The sequence below is a fragment of the Euprymna scolopes genome, chromosome 36 (assembly GCF_053919585.1).
Source record: "Euprymna scolopes isolate OS-2025 chromosome 36, ASM5391958v1, whole genome shotgun sequence".
Classification (NCBI taxonomy): domain Eukaryota; kingdom Metazoa; phylum Mollusca; class Cephalopoda; order Sepiida; family Sepiolidae; genus Euprymna; species Euprymna scolopes.
In genome coordinates, this window is record NC_136517.1 from 34,909,477 (window position 1) to 34,929,476 (window position 20,000).

Below are 20,000 nucleotides of genomic sequence, written 5' to 3' on the forward strand. Positions count from 1 at the left end.
TCACTTCCTCTCTCTCTCTCTCTCTCTATCACTTCCTCTCTCTCTCTCTCTCTATCACTTCCTCTCTCTCTATCACTTTCTATCTCTCTCTATCACTTCCTCTCTCTCTCTATCACTTCCCCTCTTTTCCTCGCTCTCTCATCCCTTCTCTCTTTCCCATTCTCTTCTTACCATCTTATCTTCCCTTTCCCTTCTCTATATAACTTACCCCCACCCTATCCACATCTGGCCATGTAATCCTTACAACTGTTTATCCTATTCACTTGTGTTTGTGCATCTCTCTAAATTGGACCCAATTCATTTTCCGTGTGTCGCTGCTGTCTCTTGTTTATCTTTCTACTGTTTGCTTTGGCACTACCCCTTTCTCACCCATTTCAGCGGCACCTCCATTTTCTTTTTATCTTTCAAAATACTTTCTTTTCATGTCACCCACAAGCCCCCCCCCCCCAATCTCCATATGTGCATTTCTTCATCTTTCGTCTCTTCTCGGCGTTCGGATATCTTCTTTATTTCACTTTGCCATTTTTTGATACCTGCTTTTTCAATTGGAACCCAAGAACTACTTTTAAGCATTCTAAATTTACTTTCTGCCAAACCTTCCCGACATTTCCCATTTATTTGCAAACTGCTCCCTCATCACCATCTTAAAAAAAAAAAAATGTCCCTCTAGGGCATTGTAGTCGTTTTGACATCTTAATCTTCTGGCTAGACACAAATTGAGAAACATCTCTCCTCAACTACCAATCCATCTATCCTTATTATGCAGGAGGCCTACATAAACATGCTCTTTGCCTTTCCCTCTAAACTCCCTGCCAAATCCACATCGTCAACTAGTAAACAGCAATTGTAACTCACGTCTTTAAGTACACCTGTCCTGAATTGTGACTGCATACACGTTTCATTCTGACAATTAAAACTTAGCGACCGTATACCAGTATCTAATGTGTAGTATGTTATAGTGCAAGTTTAGCAAGGAATCTTCAACACAAACAACTATCTTATCTATTATATAAAAACGAAAATGTGTTTTTGTGTATGTGTGTGCATTTTTTACTTATGTCCGCCAAAGGCTTTTGGGGGTGGTGCGCTCGAGGTGATCACTCATTCTTAGAACTTTTTATATACTCCCTAGATTATAATATGTCATATTTACGAAAGGAGGTCGTAAATGTTTTATTTTAGTGACTTTTACACGCTAAAAATGACCACTATTTTGCCTTCACACCTGTTTATTCGTATAAAAAAGTGAAACTAACAACAGCAACGCTAGTAATTAGCTTTGATCACTGTGTGGGAAAACCCTTGTATCAGACAATTGCTATTCATTTGAATACTCCCTTCGCATCAAATGCTCGGGTTCGCGCCTACCTGCTTACTACAACTGTTTTTTTCTTTTTTCTCAACACCCACCTATAAACACCCGGGCAACATCAGGCACTCCTGCTAGTCTATAATATAAAGGGCATTTGTCTGTATGTATGTCTAGCTAAAACTTAAAAACTACAAAATAAACACCAATAAAGTATTTTTACATTAGTATTACACCGGATGAATAATATCTTTTAAAAAAAAATCAGAAAAAAATATTCAACTTTTGATCTTAAATCGGCACAAATCTCGCCCTTGAGGTGGAGGATGGGGTCCAGCCATTTTCATCTACTAACTAAAGGAAAATAATTATATATTAGTAGAGAGGCTCGATGTTGTCCAGGATCAACGAATGTTCTACACTTCCAATATGTTTATTGAAATCAGTGAAATCACCTATTTTTCAATCAAATCAATTGATTGCCTGCTCTAGTTGGGACCCCTACTGTGCACTGCACTAGGAGGAAACTTCAAATGCCCCCCCCCGCAGTGACTTAGTTCATAATACATTGTAGTCTATGTTGCACTGTATGAAACCTAACGTTGATTTTATAAAATGATTTGTTATATAATGGCTTGAATTAAAGTTTAAAATGCAAAAGTCAAGTATCATGATTCAGTTGTGCTCTAAACATAAACATTCATTTCAGACCCACTCTCTTCTCAAAGAACCTGTTGTTGATTTTATATACTGCGCTCTTGTTTGTGCAGTGATAAAACTTTTCAAATGCACTTGTGATGTTAGGCTGTATAAGGGTGTTAGTTTTGGTAAAAATTGGGCTGTTCCTTCTTTAATCAGATTTTTTCAATGCTTATTGGAGGCATTCCAATATAAAAAAGAAAAATCTAAGAATACTCCCAGATACATAAAGTACATTTGTATGAAATTTCAAAAAAGATATCAGCCAGGCTGTTTTAGAGTCCATAGGGAACGAACTCACACACACAGTGCCATATATATATATATATATATATATATATATATATATATATATATATATTTATTACAAGACGAATAATCTACATTTAAGTAAATTTAAAGTCTACTTTTTCCTCATTGCAAACATTTGCTAAGTGCCCGCATCATCATTTTAATGAATGAAATTAATTTTCTCAATGAATCGAAATACTACTGTGACTTAGTATCTTTGCTTAATTTACTATTTTTCTTGAACTTTAAAATATTTTTCTTAAATCAAATTTTTCATTCAAGTTTCAGACTTGACACATATTTCTTAGTTGTTATGGCCTTGTTTAATTTGGCTACAAATACTTTATTTTATTGGCTGATTGCCCCCCCGCCCTCATTTTTTTTTTTTTTCTTGGAGGAAAAAAAAACGGTATCTAAAGTGACAAATATTGGGACATGGCTCTTCAAATTGCTTTTCTGTTCTTTTTCTTCCCCTTCTTGAAGGATGGTGGGTGGGTAAACTGGGTGGGGGGGGGAAGCAAAAGTGGGTGAGGGGAGATGATGCTAGACACTTCTTGGTAGCAAACATATGTCACTAGAAAGCCAAGGACAGGGCAGGCCATTTGTCAAAGTGTGAACGGCCATCACATTGAGTGTTTTCTCTAATAACACTATCATTTATCATTCCCTACTGGCATGGGGGGGGGGCACTACTCCCTCAGTCACCCTCTCCCCCTCTTTTTGCCTTCTCTCTCTCTTTCAATGCCAGTGTAGAGAAAGTTGAGAGAGAGTGTGATCAACCTGCTTTTCCCCTCTCACTCTCTCTCTCTCTCTCTTTCTCTCTCTCCATACACCCCCCCCCCCCTTCCCCGAGATATATGAGGGAGGGAGGGGGCTGTGCTTTTTGGAGCTGAGTCTTGCCTCTTGCTGGTTTGTGAATTGTGGGTTGAGTTCATCCAGGCAGGGTGGAGAGTACTCGGGGATGGGGTATGTGTTGAGGCTTTAGAGGCCTTTTTTTCTTTTTTTTTTCCTTGAAGAAGAACACTGGTGCTGGGCATAAAAGACAAATTGGTTAGTGTAAAGTTGTTGATAGCCACATGTAGAGTTTGGCTGCTTTACTGCTCTGTTTTGCCTAGGTTCCCCCTAGCTCCTCACCTTCATCCCTCTCTCTCTCTCTCTCTCTCTCTCTCTCTCTCTCTCTCTCTCTCTCTCTCTCTCTCTCTCTCTCTCTCTCTCTCTCTCAGTATGCAGAGATGCCTTTCTCCTGTTCAAACCTTTTTTTTTTCCCCCACCTCTGAATTTCAATGCCCGTTACCCCCCACCACGTGCTAATATGCATTTGTCTTTATCAGTATTAAGACAATGTATTTGAAAAAAAAAAACGGACATAATTGCAGTATCTGTTCACTCCAAGTGAAGGAGAAGAGGGAGGGGTTCTGGCATTACCTGCTTCTTTCAAAAACAGGTATTTTTGTTGTAATCCTGATTAACCTTTTTTCTTTTTTTGTGAAAGTATAAATTCCCCTACATTAAAAATCAACCTTGTGTCTAACTTTGCCCTATGAAGAAATAAACAGGAATTTTTAATAGGAAAAAAATCTTTCACTCTTATTTTTTTTTTCACTCCCTCCCCCTCTTTTCACTCTTTCCCCTTTTTTCACTCTTTCCCCTTTTTCCCCCTCTGTCTTTCACCTTCTCTCTCTCTCTCCTTCCTCACATTGCAAAGTGTATATTTACACACACACACACAATGTAAATACCTAATTCCAAAGGTTTTCAATTCAGCTTTAATCTCACGTTTAAAAAATAAATCAATTTTATCACCAGAAAAAAATCTTACAATGTAATTTCTATTTAATACTTAAATTCAAGAAACCTCTTGGTTAAGATTATGCGTGCCTTCTAGCGTCGATGCAGAAAGTTATCTTACTGTAGCTATGATATACATACCTCTATGCTAAACACATATACAATGTTTTTGCCACAGCAATGTTTCACAACTTCCTATAAATCTATGCAGAGAAAGACTTGACAATGTAATTATGCAGGGCTCTACATTGCGAGTGAAACAGTCGCATTTGCGAGTGATTTTTCAAAGTGGCAACTAGAAATAATGAAATGCTTATCTTGCATTTTTTTTCACTGACAATCTTTCAAAGCTCATTACTGAGTAAAAAATATCTTTTCAACATTTTTTTTTATATAAAACGAACAATGTTAAATTATTTAAGCAACAAAAGTTTAATAGAACAATATACTGTTTTTTTAACGAAGGCTGTTTAAAAAAAAATATCTGAATAAATTAGAATGTTTATACCTTCAAGTATCAACATAAAATTTGTTGTTGTATATTTAGAATTACACTTATGAAAAAAATATTGAAGAAAACTTTATTATTATGTACATGATCATCACAGAACGAGGGTGTCATATTCCAAAAATCATATGGGTTTGGCTAGTAACTTTTCTATTTGTCTAGTAAACGAAAATATTTAGTTATCAAAGGTCAACTAAAGATAAATTTGTCCATAAAGCCCTGTTACGATTTTCAACTGATTTTTTTAAAAAATAAATAAAAAGCCAACCCATCCACTGCAGAAACAGGCAGGGAGATTTTTTTTTTTTTGTTTTTTGTTTTTTTTTTTAACACAGTGATCACCACTTATCAAGGCCCGGAAGCCACTCAGGGATAAGGGTTATTGCAAGTACATTACGTTAGTGAGGAGATTTGATGAAGTGTTTACTTAAGGGGGGCGGTTCATTAGGAATTTGTTAACATTAGACTTGAAGACATCCAAGTTGTAGTCCGGAGGGAAGCAGGCAGACGGAACAGATATACTGATAGATGGGAAGAGGAGGTGCAAACATACAGAGAGAGCAAGAGGACGCGCTTTTCTCAGGTTTATTAGATTTATAGCAAAGGTTGTAATTCTGCCTTTTGATATAAACATTATTTTACTTCCAAAAGAACTTTAATGCCTACTAGGCACTGCCTTTGAGTGTCTAAGGTCTCTCAAGAAAACGCTTCATCAAGACAACCTGGCATGAGGATACTTTTCCCCACAAGCAAACCCGGACTAAATGTTCCAAATCACATAGTATTTGTGACCCAAATAAGATCTACTAATAAGACCCCACACTGGCTGTTAGGAAGAATGGTGCCTCTTCTCCAAGCGATGTTACCTTAAGTAATAGCACGAAACTAGATACTCTATCAGACTAGATGAATTCTTTTTCTGGAATCCAGTAAGATTAAGTGACCACAAAAAAGATATTAAAATGGTCAATTGGGAAAAGGAAAATTATGTTCTCAACATTTTTACTAACTCAGTGTTTGAGATGTGAAGAAGATCTTTAATGGAATGTTTGAATACATAAGTATCTCATATAGAGATCAAATGTTAGCCCCAGGAAGGGAGCCCCTTGATTTCTGAGAACTTCAATTGAAATAAAGTGCATATTTTAAAAAAGGTACATAATATAACCAAAACTTCTTTACTAATTAAGGCTTTTTTTTTTTTTTTTTTTTTTTACATAAAATAATTTTCTAGTCCTCTTTACATCATTGCTTGCTTGTCCAGCTTGCTATTGCTTCACAAAGTTTGTGCCTTAAAATATTCGAAACATTAATTTAAAATAATAAACCTTTCATTTTGTAACTTTGTAAATGCGAACCAAATTTTTCTCATTTATTCAAATAGATGAACATTAAAATTTTGGTAATTTCAAGATGAATTTATTTTTACTTAAATATGACCGTACAGAAAGGAAGAGAAAAAAGAAATCGCTGTGTCTTGCAATGTTCCAACTTATAGATTTTAACTTGTTGAAAATCAAGTCCGTGCCACTAAAGAAGAGAACATTCTTGTTGATTGTTGCCAACAATTGTCTTTTTTTTTTAGAAAAAAAAAAAAAAAAAAACCATACAGAGACTATTATTTGGGATCATGTCTAACGGGACTGTGGGGGAGTTGAGCAGTGAGATGTTTGTTCACATTACATTTAAACTTCTGGAAATTAATACAGTCAGAGAAGCAGTGGTAATGACATGCTAATCGTCTAGCTGTAGCTGCATCTTTGGCATGTCAAAGATCTCCTGAGGCTGGACTCTGAAATAATGATGACTGCTCTTATTTCGCTTTAGCCAAACTTTCTGTTAAGTTTAATTAACTCGAATTGTAACAGAGCACGGATGTGCATATGGTGACTATATGCAAATATAAGTCATATGCGAAATGACGTCACGGTAAGAAAAAAGGAAAGAGAAAATGTTAGAGAAGATAGTCACGGTCATGTTTTATTCAAGGGAAATACCCGGAAATAAATGTTTTTACAAAAAAAAAAAAAAAAAAAAAGTTGAGTTGTTACTTGTCCTGTTCCTTGTGATGTAGACCACAAACAATGTGTTGGGTCCCGTGTATGACATTGCAAAATGACTGATTAAAACAACTTACACTTTTATTCAATTTAATCATTATCAGCGTGGTGGAAGAAGGAAAGAGACAACCTCAGCTTGCGTTCACTAATTGTTTTAAACCCCATTTTACAAATTGTGCTTAACCCTTTACAGACTGAAACATCAGAAGACGAAATAATCCCTGATCAAGCTGACCAGAATGAGTTGTAAAATAATACAAGAAGATAATCCTGGTACAGCTTAAGGCAAGATAGATGGCGATCTTGTACTTGATCCACTTCTGGCCGATTTCTTGCAACCAAATTCTTTCCAAACATCATTATTACATCATGACTCTAGTTGGATTTCTATTTTGTAAAACTTGAGCCTTTGACCTCGACAGACAACCACTTGCTATGGTTTATTAAAACCGCATTTTTATTATTTTTAAGTCTAACTACTTCTCTTTTTTTGCTTTTCCAGTTTCTTAAACAACAACAAAGTAAAGCTGTTGGAATCGCATTGTCTGGATAATTTGACGTCCCTTGAATGGCTTAAATTAAATAAGAACAAGTTGAGTCACTTGCCAAAGCCCCTTTTTGAGAAACTCACTCTATTAAAACATCTGTAAGTATTCAACATTTGATTCGTTTGATTGTCAATTTCATTGTATCCAGCCTTTTGTCTAGAATCAAAGTATACCTTAGGTACCCTATTTTTTTTTTTTTTTTTGTTTTTTTTTTAATCCTACAAGACCATTCCTATCCAAATCCACCCCTATTTCATTTTCCTCCCACTGAAGTCCCACCTCCATTTAGAGATCAAGCTGTTTATCAATTTTAAACAAACCGGAAATCATTTTTTTTTTTTTTTTTTTTTCTTAAGAGTCCTAATTTGTTTTTATTTTTTACTTATGTGTCATCCTACCACCCAATTTTTTTCATTTGACATGTATTGTAAACAAATTTGGATTAAAAACCATTGAGAATATTTTAATTAGATTAGTCCAGAAGAGTAAATGTATATTGTGAAGTAAGTGATGGACTAATGAGGAATGGATGAAATGAACAGTGCTTGGACAAATCGGTCGCAATGCAGCTAGTTAAATAGTCGAATAGACTTTGTCCTTGTGCCTATTTTGTGATACTAATATAGTATGTTCTGTAAGCATAAAACTATCTTCCCAGGAATTACCTCCTCTTTTTATTAGAGGGGTTGTTGTAATATCTGTTCTGTTGTCGAGATACCAACCTCCCAGGTATTCACTCCACCTTTTATTTGGTGCAGCTGTAATGTAGCATGTATTCTGTTGTTGTGAGACCATCCTCCCAAGTATTACTGCCTTCTTTGGAAGATGGAGTAGTGCAATATATGCTCGGTCATGTTTTTTTGCTAGTATCTGTAGATTTGCATAATATGTTGTCAAATTATTTATCAAGCTATTTGCATACGATATACCTACAGTTTCAATAAAGACGGCCTTCTTTTTGAACGAATGCATATGTTAAATTACATCTGTAAGAATTTAGTGTTGGCATTGGTTTCCTAGATTTCTCTTTAGAATCGGTAACTCACAGGATGGACAACATGGAGGTTGCCAACATTGTTGTGAAAGTGTTGCCATGAACCTGAACGAATTTAAACACATCAGTTCGTGCCAGGGGCCACCCATAAAGATGATCTAAGAGGGGTCGACATACCATAACACTCAACTTGAAGTTGAACCAAAAGAAGAATTTCTAACAAATTTAAATTCACTTTTCACAAATATTTAAAAAAAAAATAAATAAATAAAAAAAATAAAAAGAGATTGCCCAATCGGCAAAGTGATGAGTAATCTGATGTCACGAAGTTTAAAAAATGAAATTCCAATTTGACCCATTTTAAAACGAATTGTTTATCAAATTGTAATAAACTAATACATTTCAAAGGGTGACATTTGTTTTATTAAAGTGAAAGAATATTTAGCTGACAATTTTATGAATAAAAAAGTGATATAATTTTTATTTATTCAAAGAATATATTTTATATTTAAAATGACAATTTTTTTCTGGAAGAGAGAAGAGCTATTTTTTTCTTAATAGTATTCACCCTGACATTATTTCACAAGTAATATTATTAATAATAAATCATAACAAATTGATATATAAAACACCATGGAATTTCTATGGGGTACCACTAATATTAATTAATATTCAAACTGAATAATTCTTAGAAAAACTTCTCTACTCTGTCTGTATCTTTAATGAGCAATTTTAATTTTAGATATGCCCTAAAGCTGTTAAGGGATTGGGGGGGGGGTAAATTGTTACTTCTAACCTTTTGTATTGGCGCCATCTCAGAGGAATGTCCTTTTGTTTTTCTTTGGAGTTGAAAATGACAATTGATGAAGCTAAGGACTCTTTTAGGGAGAAATCGGTGCCTCCCGCCTTTTTTCCTTCCAACAAGAGGAAAGACTTGCCAAAAAGGTTGCTTTTTCACTTCCATCAACTATCCATTTGTCCCTCTAGGCTATTATTTTCATGGAAGGTGCTCGACTGAGTTCTAATCTTTGGTTTCTCTTTCTAAAATATTTACAACAAAAATCTGTCTTATTACCACACACAAAAAAAAACAAAACTTTCCTCTCTCTCTTTTTTTCATGTAGTATCAAGTGGAATTTCCTGAACAAAGCTTCTTTACAGAGGTTTCCCATTTGTGGAACTTATTACTATGGGACTGCTTTTCTGCAGATTACAGCAAGGTCATATTCAAATCAAATGTCAACAGATTCTTGTCATAAACCCCATGGGCCATGTTTGATTTATTACAAATCTCAAATATTTTTTTTTCTTTTTTCTTTTTTTTTTATCTTGCTAGACATTGAAACTTAGCAAGAAATTCATTAGTTCCTCAATCATTAAAACTACAATTCCTTTGATCTTTAGAAAATGGTGATGCCTTATACTTTTACACAAATGCCTACGAGATCAGATTTTATTACAAAGTATTTTTTATTTTTTGTTAAAGGTATATATTCATTTTCTTTTGATAAAAAAAACAAAAAAAAACATTCTCATTGGGGATGATGATTTTTTTTTTTTTTTTTTTTTTTTTTTTAATTCTATTATTTAGCTGATTGTCAGGACGGGTTTGTCCACTTGCCCCCACGCCCCGCCGCTTCCAACTACGGTCATATTTACATTACTGTAATTGGCATTTTGCTAGCTGTCAACTTGCATGCGTTTTTTTGTATACAGAATGGGTCCTTTTTTTTTTTTTTTTCTTTCCCCACAAGGACATGTGGGGTGAGAACAGGTTTTCTTTTTTATTATTAGGTTATCTTAAAGGACCTTTCCAATTCCCCCCCCCCATGATTACCCGAAGTACAAAGTGCTGTAGTCTTCTTCTCCCCCTCCTCTCCAAGCTTCAATCATCTAGAAGCCCAGGGTGGAGGGGGGGCATCTTCTTTGTTTCGGTATCCTTTCAAGTTTGAATAACTGTTCCTATATCAATCCAAAGTTAATTACATTTCTATGGAAAACGTTTTGCTTAAAAAAAAAATATATATATATATATATAAATTCCTTTAATTAGAACTATTTCAGTGTTCACTAAGATAACCATTCCATATTTATAAGTGTGTGTGTGTGTGTGTGTGTGTGTGTGTGTGTGTGTGTGTGTGTGGATATATATTTATTTTATTTATTATTTTTTTTTTTTTTGAGGACTGGTTTCTTCTGGAAAGTAACCATTTATTAAGTCGCCTGATGAGGATATCTGGTTTTAACTGATCATTTGTCCGAAACATTAGCATGTCAAGTGTTGCGACCATGTAAATTTGTTTATATTAATAAAAATATATCTAGCTCTTCTTTTATTGAGCACTCTTAATAATCTCGTTTAATTTATTAGTTATCACTCTTGAGTAACCGGGTGTGTGTGTTTATATATATATATATATATATATATATATATATATACCATCACACAATGATAATTATGGAAATATTTCAACATGGTGGAGAATGAAAAAAGACGAATAAAAAATTATTTACATATTCATTACTGTTTCGTCTTTATTTTAGTTAAACACTAACAATTTCTACATTTTTTCTCCTGTAATAAACAAACTAATACGAACGGAATCCAACTTGAATTTAGTATCTGAAAATCGGTATAAATTTTTTTTTGATTCCAATACCTCCAAAATTTCCGTTTCTTTTAGTCCTCGATTCCGATTAATCGTCCCAACACTACGCTTTACAATGTGTAGTGAGAGAGGATGAGCGTAGTAGACAGAAAGTTAGAACTGAGTAACTTGGGGTGTAAACGATTACTACGATACTATCCCATTGATTACTGTACACACAATAACCCTTATCCCTGAGTGGCTTCCGGGCCTTGATGAGTGGTGACTTCCATGTAAAAAAAAATTTTTTTTTTTAAATACAACTCACTGAACAATTAAAAATGGGTTTTATTTTAAATATAACTCAATCCCAAAACCGAAAAATATTGAACATGAATTTTGTATGATTAAAATATGCACCAAAAAATCGATAGAGAAACAAACTTTGGTTGATTCAGTTCAAGTATAATAGATATGATGTTGAAATCTGTACCTCAATATGTATAAAAACGTTTAAGATTTTATTACTGCACTTTTGATTATTGGATATTCCATGAAACTGCAGTAAAATGTTGATGGGCCATATTTCTTATTATCTTTGGTCTGTCTTAAAGGCTACTAAAACCTTGCAAGGTTTGCAGTCTTGTTTGCCTCAATACTGGTTTTAAATTGCTTTTTATGTTTGCCATATATATATATATATATATATATATATATATATGAGAGAGAGCAAGATGTTTTATAGGGAATTAGGAGCATTAATTCTTTTTCACCCTCAAACATTTTTTTTATTTTTTGTTATAAAGATCCCTGAAGATAATCTTTATATCCAGAAACCCCATCCAAAGGCATTGAATTGGAAAATTAAAAAATAAAAATAATAATAATAAGGTTTTGCCATAATATAAAGGAGAGTGATAATGATAATAATAATGCCATGAAGGCAAATAATGACATATCAAAGTGTTGAATAAGAAAAGCAATCTCTGTAATAGAATAAAAATGAAAGTAATGATTCCTGTTAGAAATGCCAATGGAATGATAGCTGGCACGACGACCATGCATGACTTGAAGTGCAATGGATTGAAAAAAGGAAAAGATTAAAACATCCGAAACCAAAAAAAAAATATATATATATATATATATAAAAGGTTTTTGTACAATGGTCTTTTCCAATTCCACTGGTGATCTTGAGTCTGTCTGGCTGATTATTTGTCCGTCTGTCAATCATGCCGCCTGTCCAAGCAGACAGCCAAATGCATTCGTGGTGTGCGTGTTGGAGTGGGGATGAATGATTGCTCTGCAGTTGAAGATTTCCAAGGAGGGGCGGAGGGGGCTGCTGCGATCAAAAGTTCTTGCAGAAGCTAATTAGAAGTAATAAGTTTCTCTCTCTCTCTCTCTCTCTCTCTCTCTCTCTCTCTCTCTCTCTCTCTCTCTCTCTCTCTCTCTCTCTCTCTCTCTCTCTCTCTCATATACTCACTGACGCTGTAACCCACTTTAAGAGAACTTTTATTTTTCTTTTGTCTTCCAATGCACATAAGTATATGAGCATGTGTGTATGTATATATAGTTGTTGAGAATAAGTTCCCAGTCTCATCAGCTGTTTAAACATTAGAGCTTCTTACAAATAAATCCAGCTCCTGGCCTTCTCATGGCAGAAATGTTTGAAAAAAAAAAAAAAAAAAAACTGTTTGCGTCAAGCTATATTGGATCACTATCTGAAGTGATTAGCGGTCATCTTGCTTTGGCATCCCACCGAGTTAAAATCATAGAGGCTCAGAGAGTAGTAGTTATGTTGTACAAATGTTGGTCGCTATGATCTAATGTTGTACGGGTGTCTCTTTGCAATCTCATCTGTCACTGAAACAAACTAAAATGTCCTATAGCAATGGAGTGACATAGTAGGCAGTTATAACTTGTTTATGAAACATCATCACGGTCCTGTGCATATGCAACATGAATTGAAAAAGTTTGATGTTTGTCTGCCACCTGTGCTGCAGGCCATATAGATCTGTAGCTGGGTTAAAAGGCGACCTGCAAAATCGCAAATGACGAAAGGATGACGATTAAGAAACCTGATGACACAGCTATTTTATACAAAGATGCAGTGAAAGAGACTCGTTATAGTTGAAATAATTATTATGGTATACGTAAAGTGTTGTGCGTGTTTGTGTCTATATTTCTGCCCCTTTAAGAAACGTGTTTCTTAACTGTTGAGCACTGTCTGCGAATGAAAAGTCGGTCAGTTAACCTACGTGCGAGATTGTGACTTCCACTCACTCGGTCATTGTAGATCGACATTTAATAACGTTTATGCTTTTATAAATGTTTAAATTCAACTTGAATATCGTTACGGTTGATGCTGACCCTGTGGTTACGTTCCTTGCAAACAGAGACAGAGATGACTTCGTTGCTGTGTTTGAATCCCATGATCAGTGACAATTGTAACTTCCTGCACTGATGATTCCATAAGGATGAAACACTAGTGTCTATAGGTATTAAAAATGATTTTTTATAATCATATATACATATATGCATTTGTAAAAACAATATCGCTTTACAAAATCTCTAGTTATTTATAATTGACTGAAACATACTCATGAATGTGTAGTGATACCTAAGTGTTTATGTAAAAATGAATAAGAACTAATAAATATATATATATATACTATAATGCTATATTAAATGCTAATTGATCAATGCTTTCTTAGCCCTGTCTTGTAAAAAAAATATACACACACACATATATATACACACACACACATATATATACACACACACACATATATACACACACACACATATATATATATACACACACACACACACATACATATATATATATACACACACACACACACACATATACGTATAAATAACTAGTGGGGAGGTGGGGGGGGTAACCAGCTTTGCCCAGTCGTAAAATACGCTTAAATATGATATTTTAATTTGTCCAGATTTTGTATATATTGTTATAGTCGTGATTTAAAAAGTTAAACAAAAAACGTATTTGGGTGCCATCGGCAAGAATCGAAACCGAAAGTAAAACTGTAGCATTCAAAGCTGATGACGTTACCACTGTACTAACGTGACACGCATCTGAACTGATTAAAAATAAACTAAGATGAATGTACACAATGTATAACGATTTTTTTTTTTTTTTTCAATTTTGACCCCTTAAAAACTATTTCAACCAGCTAAAGGACCCATAAAAATGCAATCATTTGAGACCCCTAGCGCCACTCTGCGACTTTTAGTTTCGGAAGTGATAGTTTGAAAATATGGAGACAGACAGACATAGTGAGTTTTATAAATTAGATAATGGAAGTGCATCTATGTACTTATAGGTTTTAATAGACTGTCACTTTCAACTGCTTTTCCAGCAATCTTTTATTTTTTTCCCCTTTCTAATTGCATTACCCCTATCCCCATTCCTTATTTAGATAATATTCCTTTGCGCTTATATAATTGAATTTTTGTGCATGTTAGTTTTGTAATTGCTTTGAGGTTGGCCAACAAGGGTGTCACATGGAAAGCATTTGTTGGAATTAAGACGAATCTGACTCACAAGTGAAAACTGACAAAAATTAAAAATGCTTTGCTTTCATGATAAAACTAAACATAGATTAAATCCAATATATTTTTTTTTTATCTCTGATTATATTTCAAACCACCACTCATCTTCAATTATATTTTTTGTTCATATTTTTTTTTTTTTTTGTGTGTGTGTGTTCATATTATTAAAACATTACAGATGAATTAAGGGTGGGGAGGTGTCTTAAATGCTTCCTTAGGGCTTTGTTGGTTTGTCATGTTTCAGTTTTTAAATCATTTTTATGGTTAAATGACCACATTGAAAAGACAATTGTATGTTAGATATGTTCAGGCATACTAGCAGGGCGCCCGGCATTGCCCAGTCGTAAAATATGCTTAAGTATGATATTTTAATTAATGCAGATTTCATATAGTTGTTATATTATATTGGATCCAATATATAGAAACGATTTTAAAAATTAAAAAAAAAAAAAATCACTCGTATGCCACCACCGAGAATCTAAACCAAAAAGTTTAGCTTACAATTTATTTTTTCCTCTGCCGTTAATGACTGAGCTATGAAGACATTTGCTGCAAGACTTAAAATTAATACATGGACCAATAGCTACTACGTTATGCATGCGTATTTGTAATGCTGGTGTTTGACCTGGTAAATCTCTCTCTCGCTCTTTTTTTTTTTCCACACTTTTGTACCAAATTTCCCAGGCTAAAACTCAAATATGAAGTTTCATGTCTGTAGACCAAAACCTCTAGGAGAAGTTTGACATTCTATTATACTCATCAGAAGAAATAGCAACAATTAATTCGTCAAAAGGAATTGAAATATGATTTGACATGATTAAAATCCGAAAATTGGAAGAGAAGCTGCAAATACCTTTTTTTTATATATATATATATATATATATATATATATATATATATATATATATATAATCATGATGATGTTTGAAACTGCATTTTCATCACAGGTAGGGTTGGAAATACATTTTCGTCACATCTAAGTTCATAATGTTTTCTGTTAGTCGCACTTTAATTTTAAAAATCTATTTTCATCGCTAAACGCGCACAATGAATAGATGCATCTTAAGAATAGATCCATCCATTGTTGCATTTGTTCCAGAATGTAAATTCCTGAAAAGAATAAATCAACTCTGGGTTCATTCATCCGTCTTTTATTTACCAGGCACCACCTCTCACCCTTCTCGGAGGTCACATGATCCGGTGCTGTTAATTTGACATCAAGGAGAGCCAGGGGTCAAGGAGTCTGCAAATGCCTTAACCCCACCCTAATTTTTGTTGTTCACTGTAGATAATTTGTGATTATGTTCTTTTTATTTGTTTCATCAAACATGACTCGTGAGACGAATTTATTCTGTCGACTTTGAGCCAAACTAATTGACTTTATTACATTTTGGCCGCAGCTGAGTAAAATGCTATGATATTAAAACATTTTATGGACTATTTTCCCTCCCCCCCCTCCTCTTTTTCATTGCAGAGTTTAATAATTGCTGATTGAATGAAGAAACAAATTTGATTCTGAAAAATTTTTTTTTTTTTCTTTTTTATCTGGATTTATCTGGGGAAAGTGCTGTTCAGAATAGGGGTGGGGAATCTCTTTTCCTCTTCTCTACAACCTCTTTCTTACAGAAGCGACATTGCTAGTCTTTCTCTGCTCTATCGTTATTTTCATGGAAATTACTCAGCTTTTTGTAAGACAACTCATCTAGTTGCCACAGCTAACAAGAACTTTCTTTGCCTAACATCAAATGGATTTTCCATGAACAGAGATTATTTTCAAGAACTTTCTGTCTGGAACATTATCATAGTTTGCTTCCCTGAAGACTACAAGATGGTCGTCTTCAAATCTGATGTAAACAAATACTTGTCATAAACCATCCTTATTCTCCGCTGTTCATTCCATTCATCAGTTTGAATTCTCTGAACATAGTAACTCATTTCAGAATAGTTATATCAACCATTTTTGTTTTTTCTGACACTACGCAATACCTTCGGTAAATTAATCCTTGTTAGTTTCACCATTTAGTAAGGCTGAAAGTTACTTGAGGATAAGGGTTAATGAGATGGATTGTCAGTTGAATGATTAAGAATATTGAGAGATTGAAAATGGTGAATGAAAGGGACAATTTATTATGACAAGTATTTATTGACATTTGATTTGAATGATTGGGGGGAGGGTGACTTCAGTAGGAGGCATAATCCTTAATGAGGTTTACACTCGGAGGACCTTAACTCCTCAAATCGTCCGTCATCCCTGGGGTTATATCAGAGATAATGTCTATCAAAATAAATCCAAAAGTATTCCTCAATGCAGGCCCATCACAACCAAAATCAGTCATATCTAGGTATGATTACCACACTGATGTATATTTTGAATAGTGATAAAAGAAAACTGTTGGACATTCATCAGTCAAACTTGGTGGACAAGTCCGACATTGTGAAGTTTATTTGTAGCAAATATGGCTGGATTGCAGAAAGAGTTGTGAATTTTATTATCGGTTTCGTAGATGGATTGCATTTCTTTTTGTCGTTATCCTATATTTTAAGCGTCTGTTTTGGATGTTGTGTAAATGCTTAAATGTGATTGTAAGGTTATATGTTTTGATAAAGACTTACCATTTTTTTTTTTTTTATTTTGCTTCCCCACTTCTCCAGAGAAATGTCCCGAAATAAGCTGAGCATAATTGAGGGTCTTTCCTTCCTCGGATTGGACAACTTGCAAGTCCTCAAGTTGAAACGAAACTCCATCACCACTTTGAAGGACGGCTCGTTTTTTGGCCTCAAGAAAATCCAAAATCTGTAAGTGATTGTTTTTGTTGATTCCTTAATCTCTTTTTCAGCACAACAGGGTAGCCGTGCCGTCTGGTGTGCGGTCAGCCTGCCTCATATCTGTCATACTTTGCCTCCGAAAACTAAACATAATCTATTTTGGATAGAATGAATGAATGAATACACTGACATTTGCTGGTTGTTCAAACAGTCATCTTTCATTGAGAAGATGCAGATCTTTCTTCATCCTCTCCATTTTTCTTACGATGTGCATGTCTTATTCTGCTGATAAATGTTTTTTTTTTTTTTTTGTTTTTTTATCTACCTACCACTCTCTCTCTCTCTCTCTCTAATCTCACTGTCTTCCTTCCAAGTAAAGAGTGTGAGAGACGGAAATGTGCAACCAAATGCTGGAAGTAGTGTTGGGCAACGAGATGATTGATCCTTTTTTTGTTTTTTCTTTTAAAAATAGGAAAGGCAAAGAGATTGTGCACCATCCCTATCTCCCATTGTCTTGCTAGCACTTGGTTGTAGTCGGTCACTTGATTACATAATGATTGTGCACCTTTCTTTGTTCTCTCATTGTCTCTTTCTCTCTCTCTCTCACGCTTTCATTGTCTCTTCCTCTCCCTCTCTTTTTCCTGCCTCGACAAAGGAAATGACTTTCAAATAAAACATGTTGTATTTCAGGTTATGTAGATGAGAACTTAGCTTCTTAAAGCTGTACAACACATGACAGTATATGAAACAGACGTTAAATGGATGATAATGTTACACACACACACACACACACACATATATATATATATATATATATATATATATATATATATATATATAGTTGTGGATTTAAACTACAGTAAAATACAAAATACTGCAAAAGTTTTAAAGTAGTTTCATGTCTGATGGCCATATAAGTAGATGAAATAAATTATTACGTCTCACACAGTGTTTTGAGTTATTTCACTTCTAACTTACATAATGAATATAATTTATTTCAGCTTAAGACAAATGTCTGTTTAAAAACGTAAAACTGATTTTTCATTTTTTAAATAATTTTAGCCTGATGATTTTTTTTTTTTTTTGCTTTGTAGACAACTGGACCACAATAATATTTCTACCATTTCCAAAGGCTGGCTCTATGGACTGGAAAACCTGGGACAGTTGTAAGTAACTTGACAATTTCTCTCTACTTTTGTATATTTGTGTTTCCGTAAGCATCTTTGTGGCTTTATTTGTACTGTTTCGCGTGTTGAGCCTACCGCAACCTTAGATTTCCTTTTAGTGAGCATTTAAGGATAAATTGATGATTACGATAAACAGAGTATACTGTTTGTGATATTAATATATTAACTTATTAATATATTAACTTATTAATATATTAACTTATTAATATATTAACTTATTAATATATTAACTTATTAATATATTAACTTATTAACTCAATTTAACAATCATTGCACAGTTCGTTGCTTTATGTTTCTAGAACTATTACTTACTTGCATTTACCTGAAGGTGGATTGAGCTGGCTCTACTAGTGTTAACCGCATCATGCATCAAGTTCATCTACCCTCATCAATTAGCAGCAGAATCAATGGCTTGATCTAGCCATTTGCAATTCCAACAAAAATGCAACAACCGGATACAAGTTTCATGTCTGCTTTGACCATTATAAGCAATGCCTTTAGTTAGCCACCTTGGCACTTCTTCCAATTATTAGGTGCTGTCAGTTTATGGACAAACTCCTCAGCTGGCTAGCACAGCACATGGTTGAATCACTGGAATCTCCTTTTGAATAAAGTTTCTTCCAGGCCAAGAATGTTGCATATAGCACGGATGGTCGAATTGGGGATCCAGTCGGAGAGGCAAACACAGGATTTGGTGGAGGCAGTAGTGGTCAAAGACCTGAAGTTGAAGATCTTCTTTGTGCAATGGCTAGGTCTCGCATTTGTAGTGGATAATTTTTCTAGCCATGTCTTTATAGATTCGCAACTTTGTGGATCGTCATTTTTGAAAACTGACAAAAGCAATTCTAGTCAAATTAGTATGAGTGTTGATTTCGTCTTTTGCTTGACCAGTGGTTGTAAAATTGGCATCCTGATACTTGAAGCTTTCGATCTCTTTCACAGCTTCACCATCAAGGATTATAGCCACTCTGTCAGGTCGCAGATAGTTTGCAGAGAGAATCTTTGCCATAAGCATTTGTTTTTGTCCCTACTATTTTGGCCGTGGGACTGACCTTCCCAAGTGCATGCTGAATCTCTCCATAGAACTCTCTAAAGATTGCAACATCATCAGCAAAATCAAGATTGCCGATGAAGCAGTCGTGACCAACTCTGATACAAGCAAATCCAACCTAGCTTTTTTCTAGGATCCAGTTAATTATGTAGTTGAACAGGATAGGGGAGAGCACACATCCTTGGCAGAACTATTCTCTTTCCAAGATTAGAAATGTTTTCCATTACTGCTTACCAGTGCCATGTAATGTTACAATTCAAAATCTCCTGTCATCAGAGTTGAAGAGTGGTCAAATGCAAAGATTGTACCAATTCTAACTTTGACTCCCAGAATTTCCAACTCCAATTTCTTGTTTTAAAGTTTTCAAATATTCAGACTGACTTTTGATTCCTTGAAGATTACAAAAGTTGGACTATGACTCCTTCCAAAAACCTCCAACTCTCAATCCTGTCTGCCAAAACATGTTTTTTTTTTTTTTAAAAAAAACAAATTAATTGCATAATAACAAAACCATTTCATTCATTCATTCATTCTCATTTTACCAACAAATGAAATCTTTGTAGTTGTCTGATTCTGTTCTTCAATTCTATTTTGTCCAAGAAGACAAAAGAATATGGAAGAGTTACAGTTAGCAA

The 20,000-nt window shown here is 34.4% G+C and overlaps 1 protein-coding gene across 2 annotated transcripts in view; it reads left to right on the forward strand.

The window, feature by feature from the left end:
* The window catches only part of LOC145260405 (uncharacterized), a 258,651-nt gene that overhangs the window by 182,591 nt on the left and 56,060 nt on the right, over nucleotides 1-20,000 (forward strand). For both annotated transcript variants that reach the window (XM_080118383.1, XM_080118382.1), the window contains exons 7-9: nucleotides 7,158-7,301; nucleotides 17,014-17,157; nucleotides 18,222-18,293. In XM_080118383.1, coding sequence (XP_079974509.1) covers nucleotides 7,158-7,301; nucleotides 17,014-17,157; nucleotides 18,222-18,293 — 360 coding nt within the window. The remainder of the gene's footprint in view (nucleotides 1-7,157; nucleotides 7,302-17,013; nucleotides 17,158-18,221; nucleotides 18,294-20,000) is intronic.